This window comes from Anastrepha obliqua, chromosome 5 (assembly GCF_027943255.1).
Source record: "Anastrepha obliqua isolate idAnaObli1 chromosome 5, idAnaObli1_1.0, whole genome shotgun sequence".
NCBI classification, from domain to species: domain Eukaryota; kingdom Metazoa; phylum Arthropoda; class Insecta; order Diptera; family Tephritidae; genus Anastrepha; species Anastrepha obliqua.
Genome location: NC_072896.1, coordinates 84,110,234 through 84,122,729, shown reverse-complemented (window position 1 = coordinate 84,122,729; position 12,496 = coordinate 84,110,234). Strand labels below are relative to the sequence as shown.

General features: G+C 29.6%; 1 protein-coding gene across 4 annotated transcripts in view; it reads left to right on the top strand.

Moving 5' to 3' along the window:
• LOC129247290 (ATP-binding cassette sub-family G member 1) overlaps positions 1–12,248 on the top strand; it is a 110,152-nt gene extending 97,904 nt beyond the window's left edge. For all 4 annotated transcript variants that reach the window (XM_054886354.1, XM_054886352.1, XM_054886353.1 and 1 more), the window contains 5 exons: positions 3,236–3,544; positions 5,812–7,184; positions 7,267–7,367; positions 11,146–11,434; positions 11,513–12,248. In XM_054886354.1, coding sequence (XP_054742329.1) covers positions 3,236–3,544; positions 5,812–7,184; positions 7,267–7,367; positions 11,146–11,434; positions 11,513–11,724 — 2,284 coding nt within the window. In that variant the 3' untranslated portion in view covers positions 11,725–12,248. The remainder of the gene's footprint in view (positions 1–3,235; positions 3,545–5,811; positions 7,185–7,266; positions 7,368–11,145; positions 11,435–11,512) is intronic.
• The last annotated feature ends 248 nt before the right edge of the window (positions 12,249–12,496 follow it).

The window sequence follows — 12,496 nt, the reverse complement described above, 5'->3', positions numbered from 1 at the left end:
GTTCATTTTAAAAAAAATTTATGTAATAGAATTTAGGAATACCTTTAGTTTAGATTTTTGCTTTTAGTATTACGAAACACAAGCTTTAGTCGTTTAGCCCTCTTCCTTTAAAAGCTAAAACCAACCTCATTCAGGATAAGCAACTGGCAAAATTATATTTTTTACGTTTTGGAAAACTTAATTTCAAATAATTTTTTTCTGAAAGTTCCATTTCCAGTTGGCTTTTTTTTAGAGTTTTTGCTCAATAACAATCCAGTATTTTTTATTTTATAAAATTTGATTTCGAATGAGCATTGAAAATATATTAAAAAAAAAATTAAAAGAATGTTATTCAAAAAAAAAATCTATAAAAAATTTTATTGAAAATTACTCAACAAGAACTGGAAAAAAATAATATTTGTTTGATTTTCAAAACACCATTTTGCTTCATTTTTTCTTTTTAATACTCTGAGTCAAAAAAAAAGAAATTTACCAAAAATAAATTAAAGTTCATAAAATTAAGAATTTTAAGAATTTTTAATGTTAATGAAATGAAAGTTTATAAAATTTAAATATCACATTACGTTAGGATTATTGGATATTAGTATTCAAAGTAAAAAATTCTAAACCAGTTGTCATAAAAAATATATATATTGTATTATAGGTAGGTATATATTATTAACCTATATATATTTATAACCTAAAATAACACTTTTTAAGATTTTTGTTTTTAATATTAAAAAAAGAGCTTAAAATTAATAAATCTATTTTCAAATAATAATATTATATTTGCCTGCAGCAAGGCAGGCTAATCACCTACCCTGTCAGAAATCAGATAGATTTACGAAACCAACGCAAGACAAGTCTTGTCGAGGCCCTATGCTCCCGAAAGGAGTGAACAAGGAAAAACAATTGCATGGTTTCAAATTTTAAAAATAATTTTTTTTTGACAAAATTCTTAAAGTTACCTGAAATTAAAGTATATAAAAACTACAAGTACCATAGTTTTATAAAATCAAATTTTATAAATTAAAAACAAAAAATTGGTATAAAAAATTTTTTTGATAGAATTAAATTTTGATAAAAAACTTTTTTTGGTAAAATTTTTTAAGTTCATTTAAAATTAAAATTTTTAAAATTTAAGAACTCCTTTGGCCTAGATTTTTGCTTTTAGTATTACGAAAAAAAATTAAAAATTAGTAAAAATTTCTTGCTAGTTAACCCTGCGTTAGACACCCGGGTCTGGCCAGACCAGGTAGCTTCCTAAAGTTTTTTTCCATAACCTTTTATCCATTAACCTTTTAAAAAGGGTCCTCGACCAGGACGAAAAAGGGCAGAGTCGGGTGCCCAACCGAAGATTTTGAAAAAGATGCCCAACGTAGAGTTAAAAAAAGTAATATTTGCTTAAACATTTTCTTTAAGATTTTTAGTTTTTACGTTCTTATTTGACATAAAATTTTATAAAAAGTAATAATACTATTTTGCCTAGATTTTGAATTCTACTATTCAGAGCGAGTCTAAAAAGAAGTAAATTTTTTTAAAGAAGTAAGATTTTACTGAAACAAAAACACAAACAGAATATACGAGTATGTATATAAAATGTAATAAAAATTAACAAGAAAAAAATTTTTTCACAAAAAATTTTCAATAAAATATTTTAATAAAAATTAAAAATAAAAATTTTTTCAAAAAATTTTTAATTTTTATTTTAAATTTAATTTTATAAAATTTAAGTATTCATTGAATTAGATTTTTGTTTTTCGTATTTTGAAGAAAAATCTAAAAATTATTAGGTAAACATTCTTAAATAACTAAAAAATTATATAATATTCTTTTGAAATAATATTTAATAAATTTAAAAAAATGTGTTATAAAAAATATTTAATATTCTGTTGAAATTAGATTTAAAAAAATTGAAATTTATTGTAGATATTTTATTTTCAGTATTCAGAGGGAAAAGTCTGCATATAACCCAAAAATTTGTAAGCAAATAAGTTAAAAGAATTTGTTTTTGCTTGAAAATTAATTTTATAAAAATTACAAAAAAATTATATCTTTGCTGAAAAAATTCTAATTTTGGAATTTAAGAAATTTAAAATTTTGTTTGTACTTTTGTTTTTATTATTCATTAGAAGACAAGTTTAAGAGGGTTTTCCAATAACAGGTGTTATCTATCGCTATCGAGAGATGATTAACGATCTTTTAAGGAATTGGATGGTATTTATTTTCAACAAGACGGCACTACGCCCCACACAAGCAACGAAACCATTGATATGTTACGGGCAAAGTTTTCGGACCGTGTTATCTCTCGAAGAGGTGATTACAATTGGCCACCGAGATCTTGTGATTTAACACCTTGTGACTTTTTCTTTGGGGCCACGTGAAAGAGAAGGTCTACGCCAACAGCCCAGGGTCGATTAAAGACCTCAAAGATGGAGTTCGTGAGGCTATTGAGGACATAGGACAGCCACTTTGCATTTCGGTTATGGAAAATTTCATGAAAAGGATATTGTTCTGTGAGCGCGGTCGTGGTGGTCATTTGCCTGATGTTATTTTCCAGTATTAACGGCGTACCTTCTTCGTTATAATGAAATAAACATCCGATCATTTATATAACAAAATAGCATTTTTCTTTGAGTATAAAAAAAAACTCTTATTGGAAAACTCTTAATGTACTTATACATTTAATTGCATATTAAAAAAAAATTAACTATTATACATAAATTTTTTTTTTTATTTTAAAAATATTAATTATTATATATATACAAATTTTTGTTTGTAATGCTGTTCATTTGTTCCATAAATTTTTTTTTAATAATTTTCATTTTTTTATGTAAAAACTATTAATTATTATAAAAAAAATTTTTTTTTAATAGTTTTAATTTTTTTGTATAATTTTTTGAAATAATTTGAATTTTTTTATAAAATATTTTTGTTTCAATAATTTTAATTTTTTTTTTTTTTTTTTTTTGAGTCATTTTCAAACGCTTTACACGAAGTATATAAAACAAATCTTTTTCTTGTTAGAGCCTATACTTATAGAAATTACAGAAATTAGTCAACAGCGCAGATGTTGCCTCTTCGAGAACCGCTGCAGGGATGACATAGTACTTGATTATTTTTACTTTATTCAATTTAAGAAAGTTACACATTTCACCCAACCCACCAATACTGTAGTAATAATTTTATACAACACAAACAAAATAAAGGTATGCCACTAAAACCGCAAATTCTTTCTTCTCTCTGTCATTCGCAGTTCACAAAACAATCTTTGCAATGGCGGCATTTCCGGTCAAAATCACATACTCGCACCGAAAATCAAAAACAACTGCAGTCCAAACGACCAGAAGAAGGGAACCGTCACGCTATCACACCTGCCACAACGGCCACCTGTCGATATTGAATTCACGGAAATTTCCTACTCAGTGCCAGAAGGACGACGGCGCGGTTTGAAAACTATACTCAAAAGTGTTTCGGGCAAGTTTCGCAATGGGGAACTCACCGCCATCATGGGGCCGTCGGGTGCGGGCAAGAGCACTCTTATGAATATTCTAGCTGGCTACAAGTAAGTAATACTCGCCTAATAACACGAATAGCACTTGCACACACATTTTCAGGAAACATTCGAATATAGAGAAATGGAGAAACTGAAAGTTTGAAAGACTTGCGTATGAAAAGAATAAATGAGCAAGCGGTAACCAAGTCCCTGTGGCCACGTTAGGGTTTGTAAGACTACTTAAGTTTGCCAAATCCAATAAGCCGCAAGTAATTATGAACGCTGCGCTAACTTTAGGATAGAAAAATATGTAAGAAAAGTGCACAGTTGGCCAGGACGACAGTGTGCCAAGTGCGCTTATTGGATTTGAATTTTTTTGTTTTGTTTTGCCTCTATGGCTTCCTTCCTTGTGCGACTTTTGTAGCTCACATTAGTTAAGGCATAAAGTGGAAGATGTGTCCATTTTTCCCCCTCTTTCTGTAACTCATAATCAAGTTGTTTCGCGCCTTCAGCAGTGCTCGTAAAATTGTTGTATTGCGCTATTTATCCTTTATTTGCCTTTCGCCATTTCACATTTTGCATTCTTTGAATGTTTTCTGATTTGTTCTGATGGCTGTTGACTACCCATGGAGTGGGTTGATATTCGTATATGAGCACACACGCCAATGTTTGACTGTACGAACATTCGCAGCCCATTTAGCATATCCTTTTATTGCCTCGATTTGTTCTTGCGTTTGTAAGCGACACTTTATATTATATAAAATGAGGTTGCTTTGAAGATAAACGGAGACAAAGCAATTCAATCCCATTGTTGCCTTTTTTATTTGTGTGTATATTTTTTATGTGAAGTGATTTATTGACAACGACGAGCTGTGCTTTAGCTTAGTAAAAGTTAAGATCCACCTTGTGAATGGGGTCAATTTCGGTGAATTGGCTATTGTGTGAACAGATTTTTACAATTGAATGTGCTTAGTATGCATTATATGACAGTTCATCCAACCCTACGCAGCTATCAATGCCTTATCCTGGTATGTTCAAAGCGTAGAAATAAAAAGTTCCCAAAGAAACAGTCAGAAAAGTGGCCGGATTCATTCAATGACAGTGAGAATATTCATTACAGTAATTTACCAATTCACATCACGTTACGCTTCGTATTCTTTTCTTCTTTTCCTACTTTCGATTCCAGGCTAATATATTAGCTTGACTGATCCACACTCTTCCGAAATACATAACCTATCTAACTATCCATTAATGTTGCCAAGAAAAAGAAAGTTTAGATGCACAGGTTTCAGATTTTAAACACCACGAATTTTTAAATAAATTCTTATTTCTTTGAACCAAATTCAAAACAGCTGCATACCGACCTTCAAAATGGTTAAAATCTCCCATCACTGAGGTGAAAACTGCAAATTCAAAATAGCTGCATTTCGACCTTCGAAATGATTAAAATTTCCCATCACTGAGGTGAAAACTGCAAATTAAAAATAACTGCATTTCGACCTTCAAAATGGTTAAAATTTCCATCACTGAGGTGAAAACTGCAAATTAAAAATAGCTGCATTTCGACCTTCAAATGGTGGTGGCTTTGAGATTTTTTAAATGTTGAAAATTTTAATAGAGTGCAATATCTGAACATTTTAAAAAATTTTAAATTTTAGGTTTAATTGTATTTTTTTGTATTTTTGTGTTAAAACTTTTTGGAATTTTTTTTGTGGTAAAAGTTTTTGGAAAAACTATTTTTTTTAATATATTTAAATTCGTTTAAGTGCAATAGGAAAAAAATAGTTTTAAAAAATGTTGGTAGAATTCTTTTAAGTGAAATATCTCAGGTTCTTTAAAACATTTTTACAAATTTAAACTTTTAAAATGAATTATTTTCTTCTAAAAAAACATTTTGGAAAAACAAATTTTTTGGTAAAAAAACCAATTTTGGAAAATATTTATTCTTTTTGTTTTTTTGAGTTAAAACTTTTTGGAAGCTTTTTTTTTAATTTTAAGTTTTTTTTTAATTGAAATATCTCAAATTCTTTTGAACACTTTTATAGCAAGAAAAGTCCTATCGCAATCGCTCATAACAAAATTCCTCGTTCCTTCCAATTTTAATTTAATTTAATTTTTTTGGATTTTTTTATACTTTTTCTCTTGTACCCTTGCACCACATTTTTCACCTCAACTCTCATTATATTTTAAGACGTTATTCAAACAAAGCAAAAGCAAATTCGTTTTAAACCTGAGACTCCAAGCAGCATTGCGCTTGCTTTACTTTCTTTCCCTTCTCACTATTTTTATTTTATTTTACTTACTTTACTTTATTTTACTTTTACTTCTTCTTCCAGAACATCTCAGTTGAGCGGTTCGGTGCTGATCAATGGCAAGGAACGCAATCTGCGTCGCTTTCGTAAGCTTTCCTGTTACATTATGCAAGACGACATACTTATTGGGAATCTCACGGTACGTGAATCGATGATGATCTCAGCCAATCTGAAGCTGGGTAAAGATATGAATTTGGCTGCAAAGAGAGTTGTAGTCCAGGAGATACTTGACACGATTGGTCTGAAGGAATCCTGCAATACGAAGACCTGCAACCTCTCGGGTGGCCAACGTAAACGCCTCTCCATAGCGCTCGAGTTGGTTAATAATCCGCCTGTGATGTTCTTTGACGAACCCACATCCGGTTTGGATAGTTCAACATGTTTCCAGCTGATTTCTTTGCTCAAGTCGTTGGCACGTGGCGGCCGCACTATCGTTTGCACCATTCACCAGCCGTCGGCGCGTCTCTTTGAAAAATTTGATCACTTGTACATGCTCGCCGAGGGCCAGTGTATGTATCAAGGGCGTGTGCGAGGTCTGGTGCCATTTCTCTCGTCGCTCGGCTACAATTGCCCTTCATATCACAATCCGGCCGACTATGTGCTGGAGGTAGCCAGCGGCGAGTATGGCGAATCTGTGCAAAAGCTATTGGCGGCGGTCAAGGAAGGCAAATGCAAGAAGTACAGTCAAAAGGACTATGGCTTGGATTTGTCGGACGTGCGTTGTATTGCAAATGACATTGCCAAACGTGATAATGGTTGCAACAATTCCAATAGCACAACAAATGCCACCAATGCAACGCTAACGGCGACCACAACGCTCACTCATGAGAATGAAAAATGTAAAATGGGCGAAATGACCATTGGCCTGATCGCCAAATCGGACTCGAGTGAAAACAATCAACCGACATTAGAGACGCAACAATCACAGCAATCCGACTGCACCGTCATCAACTTGAACATTCCACATGGCAATAATGGCAATGGAAATACCAGTATTGGGCTGACTTATAGTGGACATGAAGACAGCTGTAGCTTGAATTCGAAAAGCGGTCAAAGTGCACATGCAGGAGTCGCCGATAAGGCAGTTGCCGCCGGTTGCACGACCTCACTGCTGGACTCGCACGAAAGTGTCATTACGCTGCCCAACAGCTCGGGCTTCCCCACCAGTGGTTGGACACAGTTTTGTATACTGTTAAAGCGTTCCTTTGTGACGATCATGCGCGATCGCATGCTGACCCACATGCGTTTGGCTTCGCACGTCATTGTAGGCGCCATCATTGGCATGATCTACTATGATGTGGGCAATGAAGCGTCGAAGGTCATGAGCAATGCGGGATGTATTTTCTTTACAACGCTCTTCACGATGTTTACAGCAATGATGCCGACCATTTTGACTTGTAAGTAAATTGATGAACGTGAAGGTCTTAGGGCAAGAATTCGTTTTATGGCATTGTAATTAAATTGTTTTTGTACTTGCAGTTCCCACTGAAATGTCGGTATTTGTGCGAGAGCATCTCAATTACTGGTATTCGCTGAAGGCATTTTACTTTGCAAAAACTATGGCGGATTTGCCCTTTCAGGTATGCAATGTGACTTAGGTGTAAGTGAATGTTTATTAGGGCTCCACGCCGAAAAAAAATTACTGTTTATCCACAAATATTATAAAATATATTATACTTGAAGACTTTAGCTGAAATATTTCGGAAAAGTAATAAGATTTACGTGAGCTGCGCCGATTAGAAAATACCTTCAAAAATCGATTTTTCGATAAATTAAAATATGTTCAAAATTGAGATGAAAATATGTCTATTTTCCAAAACGTCACATTAGATGAGAGATGGGTTCAAGATTAAAAGATATGCAAAAACATTTTTAAAAATAGCATACATTTTTTTTTTAATTACGGCTCAGATGATAGCAGAGTTTAAGCTCAAAGATCGGCATACAAATTTTTATTCTAATATTTGCGAAAAAACTTGTATCGTGAATGGGTTAACTTTCGAAGAAATGAAATTATGATACTTCAAGAGTCTAAATTATTAAAAATTTAGCCAAGTTTTTCACCTTTGCTTATTTCTATTTATTTTTTATTTCCCATTAAGAAAGTCAAAAATATCACCAAACACATCCAAAAATCAACTCAGATGAAAGAAAAGTTTAAAATGCATAAAAATATTTAGAAATTTCGTCAACATTTTTCTTCAAAAAGTCGTCTCAGACGATTTACATACAGATTTTTTTCTTCTGATATTTGCGAAAAAAAATTTGGTCGTGAATAGGTTAATTTTCGAAGAAATAAAATTGATGAATAAATATATTTCCAGTGATCCATTAGAAATATGAATACTTAACAATTGGGCTGGATTATTAACGTTTGCTTTAAACCTATTTCCCAAAAAACGTCAAAAATATAATCAAAAATCTGAAAAATTAGCTCTGATGATATAAAGGTTTAGGATTAACAGGTGTGCATAAAAATTTTTACAAATCTCGTCAAAACTTCTTTCAGATGTTGGAAGAGTTTGCGCTCAAAAGGTCGGCATACAAATTTTTATTCTGATATTTGCGAAAAAAAATTGGGTAGTGGATAACCTTTGGCACATTAGGAGCCTAAAATGTTGGAAATTTAGCTGACGGAATTCAAAGAAAATTTCGAAATTTGTATTCAGAATTTTTAGAAAAATTTGCGGCATGCTGTGTTTTAGCTCATTAAATTTTAGATAATATTATGCTCCAAATTGGCATTGATTTTTAATTTTTTTTTTTGTTTTTTTTTTTCCTTTGTTTTTATTGACGGTGCTATGCATTTTCTTCAATATAACGAGTGATCAATATTTTTTTGGAATTTAAAGAAAAAAATTATTAAAAAACCGATTTTCGGAAGAGTTTTCAAAGTGATGCAGTTCACGTAAATCTAAATCTTACATTTTTGTGAAATATTATATTTTTGCTGAAGTCTTAAAATGTAGTAAATTTAATGATTCCAATAGAAAAACGTTACCAATTTTTATTATTTTTTTTTTGTTTTTTAAGCGAATGCCGCATCCTAATGTGCATGTGGCTCATTTACTTCAATAGTGTCGTAACTCAATAATCTAAAATGTCGAGAAACACGGCTTCAAACTTTTCAGTTTGCAACATTCACATTTTCAGATATATTAAGTTACTGTTATGGCCTAGAAAAAGGGCGGCGTTAATCGGGATTACCGGCGCAGTTAATTCTGATTACAATTGTAGTGTCACAGAAGGTTGTTACGCGCGTTAGGGAACAGCTGATTTGCTTATTGGATAGCTTTGTCAGTAGAAGGTGGAGCGCAGGCCCTGATACTAAGAAATATTTATTTAATTAAAAAAAAAATCGTAAATTGCAATTTCTCAAACCACTCCGAAATATTAAGCGAATTAATGAAATTTCGAAGGTGTTAAAGCAAACTAGCAACTCTCTAAAAGATTCATTAATTTTTAATTCAAAACAGATATTATCTGTCATATTTCGGCAATGTTGACATCGAAAGTTCCCATAATCCGCTGAAATGATGAGAATTACGTCTATGAGAGTGCACGATTAGGTAGATAGGTTGGGCAGCCGCGTCGCATATAGGAACACCGATGCCACTTAGACCTTAACTCCTTGATTAAGTCGTATGAGAATTAATTTAATCAACATTAGTAGCCTTTAATTAATGAGGTTATTCCGAATTAGGCCGTTAATCATGATTAACATCACTATCTGGCTAGGCTATTATTATTTTGATGAAAGAACAGATTGTGGTAATTTCTACCTAATTATCTGAAAAAACATTTTATTATGACACTATTAAGTTTAATGAGCGAAACATTCTGGTGCTTTCAAAAGTTATCTGTCAAAAAATGCTTTCAAAGAGTAAAACGGCTTGGCATACAACTTCTCATTTTTATTTGCGATTTTTATGAAATAATTAGAAATTTTCTTTTTTATTTCAATTATTTAAAAAAAAAATTTATTTATTGTAATTTTGATTTAACCAAACATTTTAGTTTAATTTTAATTTTAAAATTAAAAAAACTAAAATTGAAATTAAAACAAATTAATTAATTTAATTCAACAAAAAATTCAAATTAAACTGAAATAAAAATTAAAAAAGAATTAAAATGAAAATAATTTTTTTTATTTAAAAAAATTTTCTTTTAATTAAATTTTTTTTAATTTTTTAAATTTTTTAAAACACCTAAAATAAAATTCTTTTTTATTTAATTTTTTTTTTTGTAATTAAAAAAAAAGTACTTTAATTAACTTTTTTTTCTAATTTATTTATTTCAATTCTAATTTTTTTTAATTTATTATTTTATTTTTATAAAAAAAGATGTAATTTTATTTTGATTAAAACAAAAACATTTTAATTTATTTTTAATAAATTTTAACTAAAATTCAAATTAAAAAAAAATAAAACTAAATTCTTTAAATAAATATTTAATATTTTAATTTATTTTAATTTAAAATTTCTTAAAAAAATTTAAACTAAATTTTTTTGTACTAATTTTTTTTTGTAAATAAAAAAAAAATATTGTAATTTAAATTTTATATATTTTTAAAGCTAAAATAGTTTACAACTAAATAAAATCATTTTTTTAAATTTTATTTAAAGAATTTAACTTTAATTTTTTTAATATATCTGTTCGTATTTTTATTTAAAAAAATTAAAATTTAAATTTGATTTTTTTTTTTAATTTATTAATTTTAATTTATTAATTAAAAAAAACATTTTTTAGTTTTAAGATTAACATTTTAATTAAAAAAAAATTAATTTAGATAATTAAAAAAATTAATATTAAAGCAAAATTAAAATTAAAATTAAAATTATCTTTTTTTTATTTAAAAAATTTTAATCAAAATCATTTTTTTTTACTTCTCATTGAAAAAAATTTATTTTAATTAAAATTTTTTTTTGTTTTTAATTTATTTTAATTTTAAATTTTTCAAAAAAAAAAATTAAATACAATTTTTTTAATTTAATTTTTTTTGTAATTAAAAAAAATATTTTCATTTAAATTTTTAGTTTATTTAAATTTTAATTTTTAAAAACTAAAATAATTATATTTTAATTTTAATTTTTTCGTTATTTAATTTAATTTTATTTTAAATTAAAATAATTTTTTTTATATATTTTTTTATTTTTATTTAAAAAAATTATTTTAACTCAAATGTTTTTTTAATTTATTTATTTTAATTTTAATTTTTTTTTTCAAATTAAAATAATTTTTTTTTATTTAATTTTAATATAAAAAACAATTACTATTTTTTTTTTTTTCTTCTGGCCTTCTTACATAAATCTTACTAGTAAGGCACAAATATTTCACTCTCAAATTATCTTCACGCAGATATTCTTCTCAAGTGTCTACGTGATTGTGGTCTACTACTTGACCTCGCAACCTATGGAATGGTTGCGCATCTCTATGTTTGTCTTCATTTGTGTGCTAACTTCGTTGGTGGCGCAGTCGCTGGGCTTACTCATTGGTGCTGGCATGAATATCGAAGCGGGCGTTTTCCTCGGTCCGGTCACTACAATACCAACCATTCTGTTCTCGGGCTTCTTTGTCAACTTCGATACTATACCCGGCTATCTGCAGTGGGTGACGTACGTCAGTTACGTGCGCTATGGATTTGAAGGTGCGTACTTATTTATTTTCTCTGCAGTATTTGGAAATGTTTATACTAATTATTTGCTTATTTGTTTTCTAAAACCAGGCGCCATGGTATCCATTTATGGCATGGATCGCGCCAAAATGGAGTGCCATGAAATGTACTGTCACTTCCGCAGTCCCAAGAAGTTCTTGGAGGAGATGTCGATGGACCAAGCTGAGTATTGGATTGATGCGGTGGCCCTGCTGGGTACTTTCATAGCGCTGCGCGTTATTGCGTACTTTGTGCTGCGCTGGAAGCTGCACCTCATACGCTAAGCAGCAGGCACAACCAGTAGCTGTAGCTGTAGCTGTAGCTGTAGCTGTACTATGTAATTATATTATGTTTTTATATGTATGTAAGTTGTATGTATTTGTAAGTAGACAGTCGGCAAGACAGTTCCAAGGGCATTCCACGCTGATTTCAGTTTATTTGAAATCGTACGTTTAATGTATTTTCTATGAGAAAATTGATATTATTTAGAGTCTTGAATTTACATATATAAATACGAGTACATACATATGTTTAAATAATGTAGAATTTTTACGCATAGTGACCATGTAATTTAATAATTATACTGAAACTAATGTAATTGTATTGTTAAGATGCATGTTCGCATACGGTGCTTTAGGTTTTTCTTTTAATTTTTATTTTACTTGTATTTTTGTTACACCGAAGACTCTTTTGTATGGGAAAATGTTGGTATATTTCTTAGATTAGCGCGTAAATAGCTTCAAATATAATATTATAGAAAATATTAAATAATAAATATTAAATAAAACATCTAAGATATTGAAAATCATGCAAAGCAGCAACATTATTATCAAAGGAAAATAGCACTCAAATCAAACAAATCAAATGGAAAGCAGTAAAATTTAAAATAAATAGCCATTAAAAGTATGAAGAAAATAAAATAAGCATTGCAAAGCTCGCTAGAATTTAAATATCCAGTAAAATGTCAACAAACCAAAGAAACATCAAAGCATATGAATAATTTATAATTACAACAACACTGGTAATATCAAACACTACTTTTCTTACGCAATTTTT